The sequence below is a fragment of the Anolis sagrei genome, chromosome 8 (genome assembly GCF_037176765.1).
Source record: "Anolis sagrei isolate rAnoSag1 chromosome 8, rAnoSag1.mat, whole genome shotgun sequence".
Classification (NCBI taxonomy): domain Eukaryota; kingdom Metazoa; phylum Chordata; class Lepidosauria; order Squamata; family Dactyloidae; genus Anolis; species Anolis sagrei.
Window position 1 is genome coordinate 7,927,314 of NC_090028.1, and position 21,277 is coordinate 7,948,590.

The 21,277-nt window shown below is 40.7% G+C and overlaps 1 protein-coding gene across 1 annotated transcript in view; it reads left to right on the forward strand.

Moving 5' to 3' along the window:
- The window catches only part of MBTPS1 (membrane bound transcription factor peptidase, site 1), a 76,805-nt gene continuing 55,528 nt past the window's right edge, over positions 1-21,277 (forward strand). Inside the window, exons 1-6 of the mRNA XM_067471017.1 lie at positions 1-151; positions 8,306-8,851; positions 12,154-12,411; positions 14,007-14,210; positions 19,186-19,296; positions 19,546-19,655. Of these exons, the coding sequence (XP_067327118.1) occupies positions 8,665-8,851; positions 12,154-12,411; positions 14,007-14,210; positions 19,186-19,296; positions 19,546-19,655 (870 nt within the window). The 5' untranslated portion in view covers positions 1-151; positions 8,306-8,664. The remainder of the gene's footprint in view (positions 152-8,305; positions 8,852-12,153; positions 12,412-14,006; positions 14,211-19,185; positions 19,297-19,545; positions 19,656-21,277) is intronic.

Below are 21,277 nucleotides of genomic sequence, written 5' to 3' on the forward strand. Positions count from 1 at the left end.
CCCAGCACGCCTCGCGCTGAATCGTCGCCTGTTAGGGGAAAGCGGCTTCTCTTCAGCGAAGCAGGCCGGAGAGGCGAAGAGCGACCTGAGGCGCCTGCCGAGGAGGAAGGCTGGCAGCTGGCCGGTCGGGGAGAAGCTTGGAGGCTTCTAGGTGAGGCCTACTCTGGTTTGCCGGCCTCGGGGTTTATTTATTTTGTGGGGGAGGAGATGAAGGAACGGGGCCTTCCCCGCTGGCCTCTTCCCTTCAGGCCTGTTGGAAGTGAAGGCATTAAAGAGTGTGTATACCCGTGGAATAATGTCCAAGTGTGACTGCTGCAATGAGCCAGCTTGATTGGCATTGAGAAGCCTTGCAGCTGCAAAGTCAATCAGTGAGGGTGTCTGCCTAGAGGTAGCCTGGCTGTTCTTGCCTGGAGGCACCCTCTGGAATAATGCCCAGGGTGGGAGGAAGAAGCAAGTGTGAATGCTGCAATGAGCCAGCTTGATCGGCATTGAGAAAGCCTTGCAGCTGCAAAGTCAATCAGTGAGGATGTCTGCATAGAGGTAGCCTGGATGTTGTTGCCTGGAGGCACCCTCTGGAATAATGTCCAGGGTGGGAGGAAGAAGCAAGTGTGACAGCTGCAAAGTCAATCAGTGAGGGTGTCTGCATAGAGGTAGCCTGGCTGTTCTTGCCAGGAGGCACCCTCTGGAATAATGTCCAGGATGGGAGAAAGAAGTCAATCAGTGAGGGTGTCTGCATAGAGGTAGCCTGGCTGTTCTTGCCAGGAGGCACCCTCTGGAATAATGTCCAGGATGGGAGAAAGAAGTCAATCAGTGAGGGTGTCTGCATAGAGGTAGCCTGGCTGTTCTTGCCAGGAGGCACCCTCTGGAATAATGTCCAGGATGGGAGAAAGAAGTCAATCAGTGAGGGTGTCTGCATAGAGGTAGCTTGGCTGTTCTTTCCTGGAGGCACCCTCTGGAATAATGTCCAGGATGGGAGAAAGAAGTCAATCAGTGAGGGTGTCTGCATAGAGGTAGCCTGGCTGTTCTTTCCTGGAGGCACCCTCTGGAATAATGTCCAGGGTGGGAGGAAGAAGCAAGTGTGACTGCTGCAATGAGCCAGCTCGATTCGCATTGAGAAGCCTTGCAGCTGCAAAGTCAATCAGCGAGGTGGCCTGCATCAAGGCAGCCTGGCTGTTCTTGCCTGGAGGCACCCTCTGGAATAATGTCCAGGGTGGGAAAAAGAAGCAAGTGTGAATGCTGCAATGAGCCAGCTTGATTCGCATTGAGAAGCCTTGCAGCTGCAAAGTCAATGAGTGAGGGTGTCTGCATAGAGGTAGCCTGGCTGTTGTTGCCTGGAGGCACCCTCTGGAATAATGTCCAGGGTGGGAGAAAGAAGCAAGTGTGACTGCTGCAATGAGCCAGCTTGATTCGCATTGAGAAGCCTTGCAGCTGCAAAGTCAATCAGTGAGGGTGTCTGCATAGAAGTAGCCTGGCTGTTGTTCCCTGGAGGCACCTTCTGTGGAATAATGTCCAGGGTGGGAGGAAGAACCCATGTCCGTTTGAAGCAAGTGTGAATGTTGCTATTAGGTGGAGAGTGTTTTATTTTTTATTAATTAATAATTAATAATATCCCACTTTAGCTGTCCATACGGAGACTCAAAGCGGCTCACCATCAAAAACATTGCACCTTAAAATATACTAATATACAACAATAAAATAATATATCATTATATGATGTTATATATTATCAGTAGTACCATATATATGAAAATTTTAGTTACATACAATAACAATTTACAGTGTAAACAAAACACAAAACAGTGAACATTTTACAAACACATTGCCCCACCACCAAGGCCTGGACAAATATCCTTTCCTTCGCCATATATTCATAAATCAACCATTAATCAAATGTCATATCCAAAATTCCTGACCAACAAGGTTATATTGGGTTGTTGTAGGTTATTTCGGGCTATATGGCCATGTTCTAGAGGCATTCTCTCCTGACGTTTTGCCTGCATCTATGGCAAGCATCGTCAGAGGTAGTGAGGTTTGTTGGAACTAGGAAAAAGGGTTTATATATCTGTGGAATGACCAGGGTGGGACAAAGGACTCTTGTCTGCTGGAGCTAAGTGTGAATGTTTCAACTGACCACCTTGATTAGCATATAATGGCCTGACAGTGCCTAGAGCAAACTTTTGTTGAGAGGTGATTTTTTGTTTGTTTCCCCTCTGTTATTTTGCTGTTGTAATTTTAGTTTTTAAATACTGGTAGCCAGATTTTGTTTATTTTCATGGTTTCCCCCTTTCTGTTGAAATTGTCCACATGTTTGTGTATCTCAATGGCTTCTCTGTGTAGTCTGACATGGTGGTTGTTCGAGTGGTCCAGTATTTCTGTGTTCTCAAATAAAATGCTGTGTCCAGGTTTGTTCATCAGGTGCTCTGCTATGGCCGACTTCTCTGGTTGAAGTAGTCTGCAGTGCCTTTCATGTTCCTTGATTCATGTTTGGGCAATGCTGCGTTTGGTGGTCCCTGTGTAGACTTACAACATACAAACTATCTACAGATCCACCAAGGAAATCCAACATCTGCTACATTCAGCAAAGGACAAGAGGGATCCTCTCACTTCTGCAGGAGTCTACCGTCTACCATGCAGCTGTGGACAAGTCTACATAGGGACCACCAAACGCAGCATCGTCCAAACACGAATCAAGGAACATGAAAGGCGCTGCAGACTACTTTAACCAGAGAAGTCAGCCATAGCAGAGCACCTGATGAACCAACCTGGACACAACATATTATCTGAGAAAACAGAAATGCTGGACCACTCTCACAACCACCATGTCAGGCTACACAGAGAAGCCATTGAAATCCACAAGCATGTGGACAATTTCAACAGAAAGGAGGAAACCATGAAAATGAACAAAATCTGGCTACCAGTATTAAAAAACTCTAAAATCACAACAGCAAAACAACAGAGAGGAAACAAACAAGGACATCTAATCACCTCTCAACAAAAGTTTGCTCTAGGCACTGTCAGGCCATTATATGCTAATCAAGGTGGTCAGTTGAAACATTCACACCTAGCTCCAGCAGATAAGAGTCCTTTGTCCCACCCTGGTCATTCCACAGATATATAAACCCTTTTTCCTAGTTCCAAGAGACCTCACTATCTCTGAGGATGCTTGCCATAGATGCAGGCGAAACGTCAGGAGAGAATGCCTCTAGATCATGGCCATATAGCCCGAAAAAACCTACAACAACCCAGTGATTCCGGCCATGAAAGCCTTTGACAATACAAGATTATATTGTTTTCCATTTTCACTCACTAAAGCATATTTAATAAAGACAGACCAGTATGCCTCAAAATCTGATCTGTTAATTTCCCTCCTGAATACCATCATTTCCATTGTTAGTTTATCATTTAAGGCTACGCTCCATACCTCCCTATACTATGCTTCCGGTGTTAGATTAGTTACTATTTTCCAATTCCTTGCTATTATAATTCTTGCCACTGTGTGCTTGTGAGGCAGGTGGGATCAAGAGCAGGGCCTCCCCAAATGATCTTAAATTCCTGGAAGGTTCGTAAAGGGAGGCACATTCAGATAGGTAAGTTGGGCCGGAACCGTTTAGGGCTTTATAGGCTAAAGCCAACACTTTGAATAGTTACTTGTGTAATGAGGGTTTTTTAAAAATGGAAATAGGAAGGATGGAAGGTTCTTACTTCCACATGTGGTGGTTGTGCCAAAGAGTGAAAATATACTGGAAAAAAATCCATGAAGAGGTCCAAGAAATATTACATATAAGAATCCCATTTAATGTATTGTCGAAGGCTTTCATGGCCGGAATCACTGGGTAGTGACCTCACTACCTCTGAGGATGCTTGCCATAGATGTAGGCGAAACGTCAGGAGAAAAATTGCCTCCAGAACATGGCCATATAGCCCGGAAAAACCTACAACAACCCAATCCCATTTAAACCGGAGATATTTTTATTAGGCATAACAGATCTAAAAATAGATAAAAATACAGATAAACTTCTTTTCCTACTGAGTACAGCAGCAAGAATTTGCTACGCAAAACTTTGGAAGAAAGAAGACACTCCAGAAATTAAGGACTGGTCAGAAAAAAATATTGGACATTAGAAATATGGATAGATTAACATATCTGATTTCAAAAAATAAAGGAACCCCAATAAAAGAAACTGATTGGACTAAAATGATAAAAGGTCTGGAGAACAAGCCCTATGAGGAGCGGCTAAAGGAGCTGGGCATGTTTAGCCTGAAGAAGAGAAGGCAGAGAGAGGATATGATAGCCATGTATAAATATGTGAGAGGAAGCCACAGGGAGGAGGGAGCAAGCTTGTTTTCTGCCTCCTTGGAGACTAGGACGCGGAACAATGGCGTCAAACTACAAGAGAGGAGATTCCTGACTGTGAGAGCCGTTCAGCAGTGGAACTCTCTGCCCCAGAGTGTGGTGGAGGGTCCTTCTTTGGAAGCTTTTAAATAGAGGCTGGATGGCCATCTGTCAGGGGTGATTTGAATGCAATATTCCTGCTTGGCAGAATGGGGTTGGACTGGATGGCCCATGAGGTCTCTTCCAACTCTTTGATTCTATGATTCTATGAAATGTGACAAATTATTTAAACCAAAGAAATAGAAACACAGCAATATAAGTAGAAGAGAAAATAGAAAAAGAAAATACAGACAGAAGAAAGAAAAGGAAAACCCACTTTCCATCTGAACATGAGGAAGAACTTCCTGACTGTGAGAGCCGTTCAGCAGTGGAACTCTCTGCCCCGGAGTGTGGTGGAGGCTCCTTCTTTGGAAGCTTTTAAGCAGAGGCTGGGTGGCCATCTGTCAGGGGTGATTTGAATGCAATATTCCTGCTTCTTGGCAGGGGGTTGGACTGGATGGCCCATGAGGTCTCTTCCAACTCTTTGATTCTATGATTCTATGATTCTATGACTTGGAAGATACGAAGGAAGTCAACGAGGGAGATGCACACCATCTGTCTCCAGAGTCTTCTTTTTTAAACCTTTCACTGTCTCTATATTCTATTTCTTTCTTTTTCTTTCTTTCTCTTTCTTTCTCTATTTTCTTCTTTCTTTCTCTCTCTTGTCTTTTCTTTCTCATGTTATTATTTCATTTTATTATATTTTTCATTTTTTTCTCTTTTTTAAATTATATTTTCTCAATTCTTTCATATTATGTGTAACAAAAGGAAACTTTCAATAAAGATGATATTTTAAAAAATGGAAATAGATCAGAAACCAAACCTGTAATTGCACAGTGTGGTAATTACTTCAAGAAAACTATTTTCTTCTTTTATTGACTATTTATATCTCACCTTTCCCTAGAACGGGACATGAGATGGCTCACGACATGTTCTGTATGATTTTAACCCAAGTACAAACTGTTCCTTCAGATAAAGGCAAAAATACTTTAACAAAAATGTGGCCTAACTTGAATTTTTTTCTAGCAACTTCAAAGGATGTGTTGGTGCTGTGTTTTTTTTTACCCCAATCAGAAATACCTAGCTAGTTCAGGTTGTGATTTGTGACTCATTGCCGAAAGTGTCTATAATAATTTAACGAAGCAAGAGATATTGGTTAAAGGAAGACTTGCAAGTCTTGATCTCTATCTGGATAACTTTATAAGTAAACTTTATCTTTATAAAGACATGAAAAGAAGGACATAGGGATTGCATGGTAAATATCACCAAGGTATGTCACTTTCAGCTTTCTCTTTTCTTTAGCAGACTTAACTGGCCTGGCTGATACTATAGCATTTTTGGGGCATGCGGAGAGAAAAAAACAGATCTAATTTTCAAAATTGGATTATTATATTTATTTATTTACGACATTTATATGCCGCTCTTGTCACCCCGAAGGGGACTCGGAGCGGCTTACTATATATATATATATATATATATATATATATATATATATATAATATTATATTATTTGCATAGTGCAATATCAGTATTAAGTACTACTATATTGTATTATATCCGCCTAGTCAAAGCCATGGTATTCCCTGTAGTAACCTACGGATGTGAGAGCTGGACCTTGGGGAAGGCTGAGCGAAGGAAGATCGATGCTTTTGAACTGTGGTGTTGGAGGAAAGTTCTGAATGTGCCTTGGACTGCGAAAAGATCCAACCAGTCCATCCTCCAGGAAAGAAAGCCCGACTGCTCATTGGAGGGAAGGAGACTAGAGACAAAGCTGAAGTACTTTGGCCAAGAGACAGGGCCTTCTCAGTGGTGGCCCCTTGGCTGTGGAACGCCCTTCCTACAGAAATTAGATCGGCCCCCTCCCTAATGGGATTTCGGAGGAAAGTGAAGACCTGGTTGTTCGAGCAGGCAGTGAATGAACATAGGAATACGGAACAACGGATGATGAGATTGGATCTTGATTTTACTTGAGACGCTAATGAGATGTTATATTGATGTTTAACTGTTTATTATGTTATTATTTTAATAGTTTTTTAAACTGTATTTATGATGTTGAGCATTGAATTTTTGCTATTGTTAACCGCTTTGAGTTGCCCGTGGGCTGAGAAAAGCGGTATATAAATGAAGTAAATATATATATATACTAGCTGTGCCCTGCCACGCCTTGCTGTGGCCTATAGTAAAACTTATCAAAGTTGAGGTAGATATCTGGACTATTATGAAAGAGAGGTACCTACCTATTCCTTCCCCCTTTTCCTCCCCCTTTCTCTCCTTTCTTCCTTCTCTACCTCTTTCTTTCTTTCCTTCTTTCACTACTTGGTTTCATCCTTCTCTCTTTCCTTCATTCCCTCCCCCTTTCTTCCTTTGCCTTTCTTCCCTCCCTGTTTGCTTCCTTCTTTCACTTTTTATTTCCTTTTATTTCACCACCATCATAACAATAACAATAATGCAGTGCATTGCCTCTGGGACCTGACACCTCTCCCATTCCCCCTAAAAGGGTCTCATCGGAATAATAGCATAATAATAATAGAAATAACAACCTTTACCCGCCACGTGTTGCTGTGGCCAACCTCCCCTCTTTCTCTCCTTCTTTCCCTCCCTCCTTCCTTCCTTCTCTCCCATCTTTCCTTCTCCTCTTCCTTCTCGATCTCTTTCCTTCCTTCCCCCTTTTTCTTTCTCTTCTGATCTCTTTTCTTCCTTCTCTCTTTCCTTCTTTCCTTCCCTCCCTCTTTCTCTACATCTTCGCCCTTCCTTCACTCCCTCTTTCCTTCCTTCATGTTGCGTGTGTGTGTGCAGCGGCAGGGGGAGTGATGGAGCATGGGGTTGCGTGTGTGTGTGCGGCGGCGGGGGAGTGATGGAGTGTGGGGTTGCGTGTGTGTGTGCGGCGGCGGGGGGAGTGATGGAGCGTGGGGTTGTGTGTGTGCGTGTGGCAGGGTGTGTGTGTGTGTGCAGGAAGCGGCGCGGCGGGGCTTGGAGTGGGCATGGCTTCCCTGGAGGGAACGTTGGCCGGAAGGCTGTGTGCGCACCCAGGGAACTTGCGGCTGGGCGCCAATGCGCATGCTCAGTTGTTTTGCCGTATTGTGAGTGTGTTGTTGTGTTGTTTTTCATTTTGAGTAGATATGTTTGTACCTTGTGGGTTGTGTTATGGGCATGGGAATTTTGGTTAAGTTTCGTTGGGGGTTTTGAGGTTTGTTGTTTTGCCGTTTTGTGAGTGTGTTGTTGTGTTGTTTTTCATTTTGAGTAGATATGTTTGTACCTTGTGGGTTGTGTTATGGGCATGGGAATTTTGGTTAAGTTTCGTTGGGGGGGTTTTGAGGTTTGTTGTTTTGCCGTTTTGTGAGTGTGTTGTTGTGTTGTTTTTCATTTTGAGTAGATATGTTTGTACCTTGTGGGTTGTGTTATGGGCATGGGAATTTTGGTTAAGGTTCGTTGGTTTTTTTTAGTTTTGTTGTTTTGCCGTTTTGTGAGTGTGTTGTTGTGTTGTTTTTCATTTTGAGTAGATATGTTTGTACCTTGTGGGTTGTGTTATGGGCATGGGAATTTTGGTTAAGTTTCGTTGGGGGGTTGTGGAGTTTTGCTGTCCCGTTGAACCAACCTAACAGATTTATATATATAGATATATATATATATATACACACACGCACACATACATGTATGTATGTGTGTGTATGTGTATATATATATATAGAGAGAGAGAGAGAGAGAATACAAGTCATATAAGACCTATAGAACTCTTCCAAACTTCATATATAGGTTTTACTGCTTCTTATACCTATCTAGAGAACAGAATCACATTTTTGTTTAAATCATTTTGTTGTTTGTCCTTATACTGTAGTAGAACTAATTGATCGATGTAATTTGTATATTTTACAGGTTTTGTTGGACGACAGCAATCCAGCAGGAAAATGCTTCTTGCCTAATTTTATTGTGGATTTAATTTAATCTATCCAAAATGGAGTACAGGACTCAGCTGCTGAATCCTGAGTGACTGGATCTTTTAATCAAAAGATGGAGAAGAAACGTAGAAAGAAATGAGCCTGTTTCCGGGGCTTCATTGGAAAAGACAATGAAGGCACGGCTTTTATTTATCCTGGACAAAAACTTAAGACTATCTGCTTAGCACTTAAAAAGACGGTTTTCTGAAAGGAAAAAAAGAAAAAAGAAGAAGGAAAGTGAGACCTGATCCATGGCAAAGCAACATATTAATTAATTGAATCCATGCCATTTGGGAAATGAAACCGCATCCGTTCAGGACCATGAGGCTTGCAAACACCTGGTTGTTTTTGGCTGCGATCCTACTGTGTGGCAAACAGTACCTGACAACCAAACCTGGCAATTCTTCTCATGACAGTCACCTGTGTCCTGAATGCTCTCGTCTGACCCTGAAAGTGGAGTTCTCTTCTACAGTTGTGGAGCATGGTAAATATTCTTTTTTTTTTTTTTTGAGTGACATGTTTTACTGTAATCATTGGAAATTGCCAAAGTATTTATTTATTTACAATATTTTTACCCTGCCTTTCTCAAACCCAAAGATGACTCAAGGCAGCTTTACAATGCAGGCAGCTATTCGATGCCATTAAAACAATGTAAACATTACGACAAACATTTAAAACAGAATTATAAAATACATACATTAAAACCTTTAAAAACATATAAAACCACTAACTTCACTATTAGCCTCGTCGTCCAAAAATATCGTCTAAGCCGTTCTAGTATTCGATTTCACATAGTTCCGTGTTTATCTATTGTACTAGGTTTCCAAAGGCTTGCTCAAAAAGCCATGTTTTCACTGGGTTGTTGTATGTTTTTTGGGCTATATGGCCATGTTCTAAAGGCATTCTCTCCTGACGTTTCGCCTGCATCTATGGCAAGCATCCTCAGAGGTTGTGAGGATGCTTTCTATAGATGCAGGCGAAACGTCAGGAGAGAATGCCTCTAGAACATGGCCATATAACCCGAAAAAACATACAACAACCCAGTGATTCCGGCCATGAAAGCCTTCGACAATACATGTTTCACTTTTCTGCAGAAGGTCAGGAGGGAAGGAGCTGTTCTAATATCCCTAGGGAGAGAGTTCCACAGCCGAGGGGCCACCACTGAGAAGACCCTCAGTATTCCATCCTCCTTTTAAAAAGGAGTATAATAATTAAAATAATTGTAATATTATTATATAATAGCCCACCTGTCCAAATGTATCTCCTCCTATGAACCATTACGGTCATCTGGGGAGGCCCTGCTCTCAGTCCCACCATCCTCGTAAGCATGACTGATGGGGACAAGAGAAAGGGCCATCTCAGTGGTGGCCCCTCATCTGTGGAATTCCCTCCCCAATGAAATAAGAACAGCCTCCTCTATCCTGTCTTTCAGGAAAAAACTTAAGACATGGTTATGGGACCAAGCATTTGAGCAGTCACTATAGCAATTCAATACCTGAAATTTCTTAAAGTGATGGACTAATGGACCGATTCTGGACTACAATTTTGAACTTGCGTTATTTTAATTGCTATTTTAACAATTTATGTTTTACTAGCCATCTCCTGCCACGTGTTGCTGTGGCCCAGTCTGTGTATATGTGTTTTGTGTGTTTATGTATATGCATATATGTGGTTTTGCACATGCGTTGTAATTTATTTTTTTCTTGGCTTTTAAAGTCTCTTCCACTGTGTTTTTCAGTGTTTTTATGAGTGATGGTCACTTGTTGGCCTGATAGGTGTATTGTGTGCAAATTTTGTGTCAATTGCCCACTGGTTTTTGAGTTATGTTAATCCCATGAACTAACATTACATTTTTGTTTATATAGATTGCTGGTTTCAATTGTAATTGTCATTTTTTTGGAATCTATTTGTTTCTGGGCATCGAATTGTTGCTGGTTGTGAGGCCACCCTGCGTTCCCTTTGGGGTAAAAAGGGCAGGGTACAAGTGTGGGGAAAAAATAAATAATAACACTCATCCTTCATGTTAATGGGAGTAACAATCCAGCAATATCTGAAAGCAGGTTCCCTAAGCTTGCTATGAGTGCTAACTCTTATCAGTAGTCAAAATGGAAAGGTTTTCCCAGAAAATTAATTTCCATTTTTTCCTAGTTATTTTTCCCTAAACAGCTTATCAGATCATTACATTGGCCTCCATAGTTTTATTTCAATGGAAGCAGAGCAGTAGATTCGGAACTTGAATAATCCACAGTGAAGGTAGTCTGGTTCTGATCAATACTGACACCAAGAAAATACAGAGAAAAAAAATCAAACTAAATGAAAATGTGAATGTAAATACAATAACAACAACAACACTATTATATGGAAATTGTCCGATATGTGATCCAATACAAAAGCCAGCATAATGATCTTGTTTGCTGTGTACTAATCTTGTTGTGTATCAAATAATACTATTAAAAATAATATAACAATAATATTATGTAATACTAGCTGTCCCTTGCCACGCGTTGCTGTGGTCCAGTCTGTATATATGTACTTTGTGTGTGTGTATATGTGTGTTTGTGTATATATGTGTGGTTTTGCACATAAGTTGAAATGTATTTTTTATTTTTTTGGCTTTTTAAGTCTCTTCTGCTGTGTTTTTCAGTGTTTTTATGAGTGATGGTCACTCACTGGCCTGATACGTGTCTTGTGTCCAAATTTGATGTAAATTCGTCCAGTGGTTTCTGAGTTCTGTTAATCCCACAAACGAACATTACATTTTTATTTATATAGATTGGTACAGAATAATACAGGGTGTCCATAAAGTCTCTTTACTATTTGAAGTTTCTGTACCATTTAAATGGTAAAGAGACTTTATTAACCCTCTGTATAATTCTTAAGCTAAAACAGTCAGTCAATAAGTAAACAATGTAAACAAAGCTTTAAGGACTGTAATCCTTGTATTTCCTTTATATTTACTTTCTGACAATCATCTGCTCCTTTTGCAATGTTGTATATATTACATTCAGTTTCATAATGTAATTGTTGTATTGTACAACATGTGCTTTAGTTACATTGTTTACTTACTGACTTTGGCTGTTTAGTTCTCTTGAGTTTGTGTACAGTTCTTTTCATATTATTGTATTATGGGACATGAGAGAAGCCTCCCACAAGGATGATAAAAACATCATATCATCCGGGCGTCCCCTGGGCAACGTCCTTGCAGACGGCCAATTCTCTCACACCAGAAGCGACTTGCAGTTTCTCAAGTTGCTCCTGACACACACACACACACACACATTGTATTTATATTCACTTCTTTGGTTTGACTAACTTTTTCTCTCTTTCCTTTTTTTTTGGTCTTTTGAATCTTTTTGAGACTGGCCTGTATTTTTGTTGTATTAGTATCTGATCAGTGCCAGTCACCTGCAAGACTGATGTCAATTTTTCTGTGAATTGCCTCCATCCCATATGCAAGTTTCCTGTATTGTGTATCTCTGAGATATTTACCCTAAGCTAAGCTAAATATGGACCAATTGGATGATGAGATTGGATCTGGATTTTAACTATGAGACGATATGAGATGTTATATGATGTTTAATTTATTGTTATAATGCTATTTTTAATTGTTTTTAACTGTTTTATGATGTTTTAAGCATTGAATTTTGCTATTGTGAACTTCTCTGAATCGCCCAAGGGCTGATACAAATATAGTAAATAAATAAATAAATAAATAAATATTATTATTATATAATGCTATTTGTCTTGTTCTGTGTTTCATCTGGCTTTTCATCTATTTCCTTGCAGAATACATTGTGGCTTTCAATGGCTACTTTTCAGCCCAAGCAAGAAGCAAATTTATTTCAAGGGCACTGAGAAGCAGCGAAATTGAGAACTGGAGGATCGTGCCCCGTAACAACCCAGCCAGTGACTATCCCAGTGATTTTGAGGTGATCCAGATCAACGAGAAGCAGAAAGATGGCGTGCAGACTCTTGAAGACCATCCCAATATCAAACGAGTTACCCCCCAAAGAAAGGTCTTTCGCTCACTCAAGTACTCTGAAAGTAAGCATATCCATTCTTTCAGTGTCACAGACTGGAACAGTCATATAAAGTAAACCTTTCTGTTTTTAGATATTGAGTAAAATAATAAATGTACTAATTATAATAAATAGAGTAAAATAATACATGTAATAATAATAATAATAGAGTAAAATAATGGGTTAAAGCACTGAGCTGCTGAGCTTGTTGACCGAAAGGTCGCAGGTTCGATTCCGGGGAGCGGTGTGAGCTTCTGCTGTCAGCTCTAGCTTCTGCCAACCTAGCAGTTCAAAAACATGCAAATATGAGTAGATCAATAGGTACCGCTCTGGCGGGAAGGTAACGGCGCTCCATGCAGTCATGCCGGCCACATGACCTTGGAGGTGTCTATGGATAACGCCGGCTCTTCGGCTTAGAAATGGAGATGAGCACCACACCCCAGAGTCACACATGACTGGACTTAATGTCAGGCGACAACCTTTACCTTTTAACCTTTAATAATGGAGCTCCCGGTGGCGCAGTGGGTTAAACCCCTGTGCCGGCAGGACTGAAGACCGACAGGTTGCAGGTTCAAATCCAGGGAGAGGCAGTTGAGCTCCCTCTATCAGCTCCAGCTCCTCATGCGGGGACATGAAAGAAGCCTCCCACAAGGATGATAAAAACATCAATTCATCCGGGCGTCCCCTGGGCAACGTTCTTGCAGACAGCCAATTCTCTCACACCAGAAGCAGCTTGCAGTTTCCCAAGTCGCTCCTGACACAAAAAAAACCTTTAATAATTATAATAAATAGAGTAAAATAATAAATGTAATAATTATAATAACAAATAGAGTAAAATAATAAATGTAATAATTATAATAACAAATAGAGTAAAATAATAAATGTAATAATAATAATAATAACAACAGAGTAAAATAATAAATAACCTTGACTCAAGTATAAGGCAAGGGGGGCTTTTTCAGCCTAAAAAAGGGCTGAAAAACTCTGCTTATACTCGAGTATATACGGTATATTTTCCATATACTTGTGGGAGCTCTGACAAATTGTACACTGATTATATTTACAGAAATGTCTTATGAAAATTGCATTTTTCTTATTATGTTCGCTAAACAATATAATATTAAGCAATTTTTTATTGATTTGTATTTTTGTACTTCTGCAGTATCTAGCTTAGAGCTATGCTTTGGAATCAAAAACAATGACAGAGCAAATTAGATGAACAAAAAGGACACATTCAAGGAAACATGGTTCTCATTTATCTTTTACGTAAATTAAACCAACAAGGAAAACAGCTGCTGTAACCCATGAGTCTGTCCAGAAAGGATGTATGCATTAGAACAAATAATTACAAAGGGATTCACTTGCATTTCCAGACCATGAAAACATAGCTCCTGCCCTGTGTAAACATTGTTAGTGTATTTGTTTTCGTTCTACTTTTTGTCATGTTAATCTCTGTTCAATAAAAATAATGCTTAATTTAGGTTAGGGCTTATATTAAGAACCTCCTGAAAAACCTTGCTAGGGCTTATTTTGCAGTTAAGTCTGATTTTTGGGGAAACAAGATAGTAGAATACTTCTTTTCACGTCTAAAATGTATTTCTGTGACTTTCCTGACTCTAGCTGATCCGGCGTTCCCCTGCAATGATACCAGATGGACACAAAAATGGCAGTCATCTCGGCCTCTGAGAAGAGCAAGTTTGTCTTTGGGTTCTGGATTTTGGCATGCGACAGGCAGGCATTCGAGCAGGCGCTTGCTGAGAGCGATACCACGACAAGTTGCTCAGACACTTCAAGCGGATGTCCTCTGGCAAATGGGCTTCACAGGTAGTCTTTGGTTTGTGGAGCTTATTACCCATAATCATGGAAAAGATGCGGTTGATATATTTTTCCCAAAGTGGTAATTTTGTTACAAGAGTTCAGGAATTCAGTTTCAGTGGATGGTCTAGTATTATGGAAATGGTCCACGCTCTTGTTACATCCCGAATGGATTACTGCAATGCACTCTACGTGGGGTTGCCTTTGAAGACTGTTCGGAAACTTCAATTAGTCCAGCGGGTGACAGCCAGATTAGTCACTGGAGCGTCATACAGGGAGCATACCACCCCTCTGTTATGTCAGCTCCACTGGCTGCCGATCCAGTTCCGAGCACAATTCAGAGTGCTGGTCTTGACCTACAAAACCCTATACGCCTCCGGCCCAGCGTACCTGTCCAAACGCATCTCCCTCTACGTCCCACCTCGGAGTTTGAGATCTTCTGGGGAGGCCCTGCTCTTGACCCCACCTCTATCACAAGTGAGATTGGTGGGGACGAGGAGTAGGGCCTTCTCAGTGGTGGCCCCTCACCCGGGGAAATTAGGTCATCGACATCCCTCCTCTCTTTCAGAAGGAAATTAAAAACATGGTTGTGGGACCAGGCTTTCGGGCAATCTGGCGGTTAGATAAGGACAATGACGACCAGAATCGATAGTACTTGACAATGTGGAATGAATTTACGGACTCTGAGATGGCGAACGTTGAGCATTAGATTGTTTTTATCGTTTTATTGATTTTGATGTATAAACTGACTGTCTTAATTGTTATAATTGCTGTTTACATGTTTTATCCATTGTTATGTTTATGCTGGCATCGAATTGTGTCTTTGTAAGCCACCCTGAGCCCCCCCTCGGGGGTTGAGCAGGGCAGGGTAGAAATGCGCAAAATAAATAAAATAAATAAATGACGATAGTTCATAATGATAGGAAAGGGAATGACTTTATGTCAGGGATCCTCAAACTTTTTAAACAGAGGGCCAGATCACAGTCCCTCAAACTTGGAGGGCTGGATTATAATTTGAAAAAAAATTGAATGCATTCCTATGCACACTGCAATATCTTATTTGTAGTGCAAAAAACACTTTAAAACAATACAATAATTAAAATGAAGAACAATTTAAACAAATATAAACTTGTACCAGAAGCATTAGTGTGGGCCTGCTTTTGGCTGATGAGATGGGATTGTTGCTGTTGTTGCTGTGTTCTTTCAAGTCTTTTCAGACTTAGGTTGACCCTGAGCGAGGGCCGGGTAAATGACCTTGGAGGGCTGTATCCGGCCCCCGGGCCTTAGTTTGAGGAACCCTGCTTTATGTGCAGGTCTGGAGGTTGGGATAATCACTTGTAAATCTATATAAATAAAAATATAATGTTTGTTTGTGGGATTAACAAAACTCAAAAACCATTGGGCGAATTGACACCAAATTTGGACACAAGACACCTATCAGGCCGACAAGTGATCATCACTCATAAAAACACTGAAAAACACAGCAGAAAAGACTTAAAAGGCCAAAAACACAGCAGAAAAGACTTAAAAGGTCAAAAAACAAAGAAATACATTACAACACATGCGCAAAACCACACACACACACAAACATATATACAAACACAAATATACACAAATATAAACACACATATATACACGCACGAAACACATATACACAGACTGGACCATAGCAACGCATGGCAGGGAATGGCTAGTGTTAAATAAAAGCAAACAATTTGCTGGATATAAAGTAGAAGAAAAAATGATATATTTATACAGAAACTAATAAAAAAGAAGCTGGAAATCCAAAACGAATTTATGTATATGTTGGTATTTTTAGTTATTGGTAGGAGATGTATGCCTAATATGTTGTTGAAGGCTTTCATGGCTGGAATCACAGAGTTGCTGTGAGTTTTCCGGGCTGTATGGCCATGTACCAGAAGCATTCTCTCCTGACATTTCACCCACATCCTCAGAGGTTGAGGGGAACGTTGGAAGCTAGGCAAGTGGGTTCATATATCTGTGCAATGTCCAGGGTGGAAGAAAGGACTCTTGTCTGCTTGAGAGAACTGTAAATGTTGCAAATGGCAACCAGAGAAGAATCAGGGCCAGCTAATCACTTCCCAACAAAGGATTCCCCCATCCAGGAATCAGTCAGGCTTTGAAGCTGCAAGGCCATGAAATGGTAATCAAGGTAGCCAATTGCAACATTCACACTTGTCTCAAGAAGACAAGAGTTCTTTCTCCCACCTGGACAGATATATAAACCTCACTTGCCTCGTTTCCAACTGACTTCACTGTTGCACTCCAGGACATGAAAAGCCCTCTGACTTTAAACACCTCACGTTTAATAGGAAAACAATCCTTTTATTGGAGATAATTAAAAAAACAGCAAAGTAAAAAGCACTTTAAAGAAATAGGTAAATCCAATTAGGTAAGAAGATAAGCAGGAACAAAATAGTCCAGGGTAAAGCTCAGCAAAGTCCATGAAAATGAAGTCCATGCTTCTCTAACATAATCCAGAAAACCAGGAAACATTAATCTAATGCATGAGTATGTAGTCATAAAATTCAAGAATCAAAACAATGAAATAAAAAATACTTAAGCATGAATCTTCCAAGCTAGGGTTGCATGAAACAAGGACGAGAACTTAACTTGATTCCAAACGATGTTTCATCTGGCTACATTTCCCATATTTGGGACTTTTATCCCCTTGTTAAGCTATCCCAAGCACTCAGAAATTGGTTTAGATTTAATTGAGATTCCCTTATCTTTTTCTTTTGGAGCCTGGCAGAGCGCCGAAGCCACTGCTCGGCTTGTCTGTTTTGACTAATCTCCTGCTGTCTATTTGCTCATTAACTTCTGCAGGTGCCAAGTTGTTTTCAAGCCCCAAATCCTGGGAACTCTCTGGTAGCAATTCAGGGAGTGCACTACCAACCCCACACCCTTCAGGGATATTATCTTGGGAAACTACACTTTGAACAGGGATCTCCCGATCATTTTCTGCATCAGTATCATTGACCAAACCATTGCCATCTTGAAACTCATTGACATCACTCCCCACATCCAAAGAACCCTGATCCTGAAACACAATCACAGGCTGAGCTCCAACACTCACAACTTCTTAGGAAGCCTGCCATAGATGTGGGTGAAACGTTGGGAGATAATGCTTCTGGAACATGGCCATGCAGCCTGAAAAACTCACAGCAACCCAGTGATTCTGGCCATGAAGGCCTTCGACAACAAATATATAGCTTACATTAAAAGATGTTAGAGGAACAAAAGGGAGCTTGAATGTATTGTCAAAATATTATATTATTAGGTGAAAAAACTAGCCATCCCCTGCCACGCGTTGCTATGGCCCACATGGGGGTTATGTGTGGGAGGCTTGGCCCAATTCTATTGTTGGTGGGGTTCAGAATGCTCTGTGATTGTAGGTGAACTATAAATCCCAGCAACTACAACTCCCAAATGTCAAGATTCTATTTCCCCCAAACTTCACCAGTGTTCACATTTGGGCATATTGAGTATTCGTGGAGAGTTTGGTCCAGATCCATCATTGTTTGAGTGATCTCTGGATGTAGGTGAACTGCAACTCCAAAACCAAAGGACACTGCCCACCAAACCCTTCTAGTATTTTCTGTTGGTCATGGGAGAACTCTGGGTCAAGTTTGGTTCAATTCCATTGTTGATGGGGTTCAGAATGTTCTTTGATTATAGGTAAACTATAAATCCCAGCAAATACAACCCCCAAACGCCACCAGTGTTCACATTTGGGCATATTGAGTATCAGTGCCAAGTTTGGTCCAGATCCATCATTGTTTGAGTCCACAGTGATCTCTGGATGTAGGTGAACTACAACTCCAAAACCAAAGGGCACTGCCCACTAAACCCTCCCAGTATTTTCTGTTGGTCATGGGAGAATTCTGTGTCAAGTTTGGTTCAATTCCATCGTTGATGGGGTTCAGAATGTTCTTTGATTATAGGTAAACTATAAATCCCAGCAACTACAACTCCCAAATGACAAAATCATTTTTTTTTTGAGTGAAGGACATACATTGGGTTGTTAGGTGTCCAGTGGTTTTTGAGTTCTGTTAATCCCACAAACGAACGTTACATTTAGTTCTTGTGGGTTTTTTCGGGCTATATGGCCATGTTCTAGAGGCATTTCTCCTGACGTTTCGCCTGCATCTATGGCAAGCATCCTCAGACCGGACCTCACCTCTGAGGATGCCTGCCATAGATGCAGGAGAAATGTCAGGAGAAATGCCTCTAGAACATGGCCATATAGCCCAAAAAAACCCACAAGAACTGAGTGATTCCAGCCATGAAAGCCTTCGGCAATACATTGAACGTTACATTTTTATTTATATAGAATTATTTCCTATATTTATACCCTGCCCTTCTCCCCCCGAAAGGGGACTCATGCTTACATACTCCAAAAACCACTTTCAAAAAGACAGAAAATAGAATGTTTTCCTCATTTTAATTGGAACTATTTTATCTTCAGAAATGCTAAAACTATGCTTTATGTTCAGATTGTAACAATAAAAATGCATCCTGCATATCATTGTTTGAGTGATCTCTGGATGTAGGTGAACTACAACTCCAAAACCAAAGGACACTAGTGCCCACCAAACCCTTCCAGTATTTTCTGTTGGTCATGGGAGAACTGTGTGCCAAGTTTGGTTCAATTCCATCGTTGGTGGGATTCAGAATGCTCTTTGATTGTACGTGAACTATAAATCCCAGCAACTACAACTCCCAAATGACAAAATCAATTTTTTTTTGGAGTGAAGGACATACATTGGGTTGTTAGGTGTCTTGTGTCCAAATGTGGTGTCAATTCGTCCAGTGGTTTTTGAGTTCTGTTAATCCCACAAACGAACATTACATTTTTTATTTATATAGATAAGTAAACAAAGTATAATATTAATAATTATTTATTTATTAGCCTTCTCTCCTAAGTAACCGCATTGTCTGTTTACCATGTGATTTCATATAGGAGCTGGGGTGAAAGTGGCTGTCTTTGACACTGGGCTGAGCGAGAAACATCCTCACTTCAAAAATGTAAAAGAGAGAACAAACTGGACAAATGAGAGAACATTGGATGACGGTGAGTTTCATTATTTAGTTTGCGTCGCTCAAAATGAAGTATAGTATTATGATTTAATGATGAGTGGGTGAAGGAAGAATCACAGTATCTCTTCTTCTACAAAGTTGGTCTCGTACAAGACCTTGAATGCTCTCAAAAGTTAAGTAAACACGTCTGTAAATCTCTTAAAATGTTAGTTGGCACTAGCAATTGGCTGCAAGCCACCGTGTTGAGCTTTTGTTGTAATCTGCTTTATATTATGTTCAATAGGTCTGGGTCATGGGACTTTTGTAGCAGGTGTGATCGCAAGTATGAGAGAATGCCAAGGTTTTGCTCCAGACTCAGAGCTGCACATATTTCGCGTTTTCACCAACAATCAGGTATACTGCATATGTTCCCCTCAATAAAAATCTTATGAAATGAGAGATACAATTGGATTTGACTCTCTAGAGCAGTGTTTCTCAACCTGGGGGTCGGGACCCCTGGGGGGGTCGCAAGAGGGTGTCCTAGGGGTTGCCAAAGACCATCAGAAAACATAGTATTTTCTCTTGTCATCTGGGTTACGTGTGGAAAGTTAGGTCCAATTTTATTGTTGGTGGGGTTCAGAATGCTCTTTGATTGTAGGTGAACTATAAATCCCAGTAACTACAACTCCCAAATGCCAAGGTCTATATCCCCCAAACTCCATTAGTGTTCACATTTGGGCATATTGAGTATTTGTGCCAAATTTGGTCCTGATCCATCGTTGTTTGAGTTCACAGGTGTAGGTGAACTACAACTCCCAAACTCAAGATCCATGCCCACCAAATCCTGCTAGTGTTTTATGTTGGTCATGGGAGTCCTGTGTGCCAAGATTGGTTCAGTTCCATCATTGGTGGAGATCAGAATGCTCTTTGATTGTAGATGAACTATAAATCCCAGCAAGTACAGCTCTCAAATAATAAAACCATTCCCTCATAGAATCATAGAATCAAAGAGTTGGAAGAGACCTCATGGGCCATCCAGTCCAACCCCATTCTGCCAAGAAGCAGGAATATTGCATTCAAATCACCCCTGACAGATGGCCATCCAGCCTCTGTTTAAAAGCCTCCAAAGAAGGAGCCTCCACCACACTCCGGGGCAGAGAGTTCCACTGCTGAACGGCTCTCACAGTCAGGAAGTTCTTCCTTATGTTCAGATGGAATCTCCTCTCTTGTAGTTTGAAGCCATTGTTCCACGTCCTAGTCTCCAGGGAAGCAGAAAACAAGCTTGCTCCCTCCTCCCTGTGGCTTCCTCTCACATATTTATACATGGCTATCATATCCCCTCTCAGCCTTCTCTTCTTCAGGCTAAACATGCCCAGCTCCTTAAGCCGCTCCTCATAGGGCTTGTTCTCCAGACCCTTTATCATTTTAGTCGCCCTCCCCCAACCCCACTAGTATCCAAATTTGGGCATATTGGGTATTTGTGCTAAATTTGGTCCAGTGAATGAAAATACATCCTGCATATCGGATATTGACATTATGATTCATAACAGTAGCAAAATTACATTTATGAAGTAACAATGAAAATAATTTTATGGTTGGGGGTCACCACAACACGAGGAACTGTATTAAGGGGTTGTGGCATTAGGAAGGTTGAGAACCACTGCTCTAGAGAATCTTTCTGGGATTTTCAGATTCATGTTTTGAAAATGTCTGTATTTTGCAATTTTCAAATAATAATAATAATAATAATAATAATAATAATAAATTGTTTATACCCCGCTTTTTCTTATAAAAAAGAGACTGATACAATACTGGTACAATGCAATGTAAAACCCAAAAAACATACAAGCATTAAAATAGAATTAAATATTACTAGTATTAAAAATAAACAGTTAAAGCAATCAAATGAGATGCTCTTTCTTAACATACAGTTTGAAATATTTACTCCAAAAGCCCTATTTGGAAATGTAAAATTTATGATCAGGATATATATATTGCCTCAATTGAAACATTCTTTTGTGAGGTGGAGAGGTGGA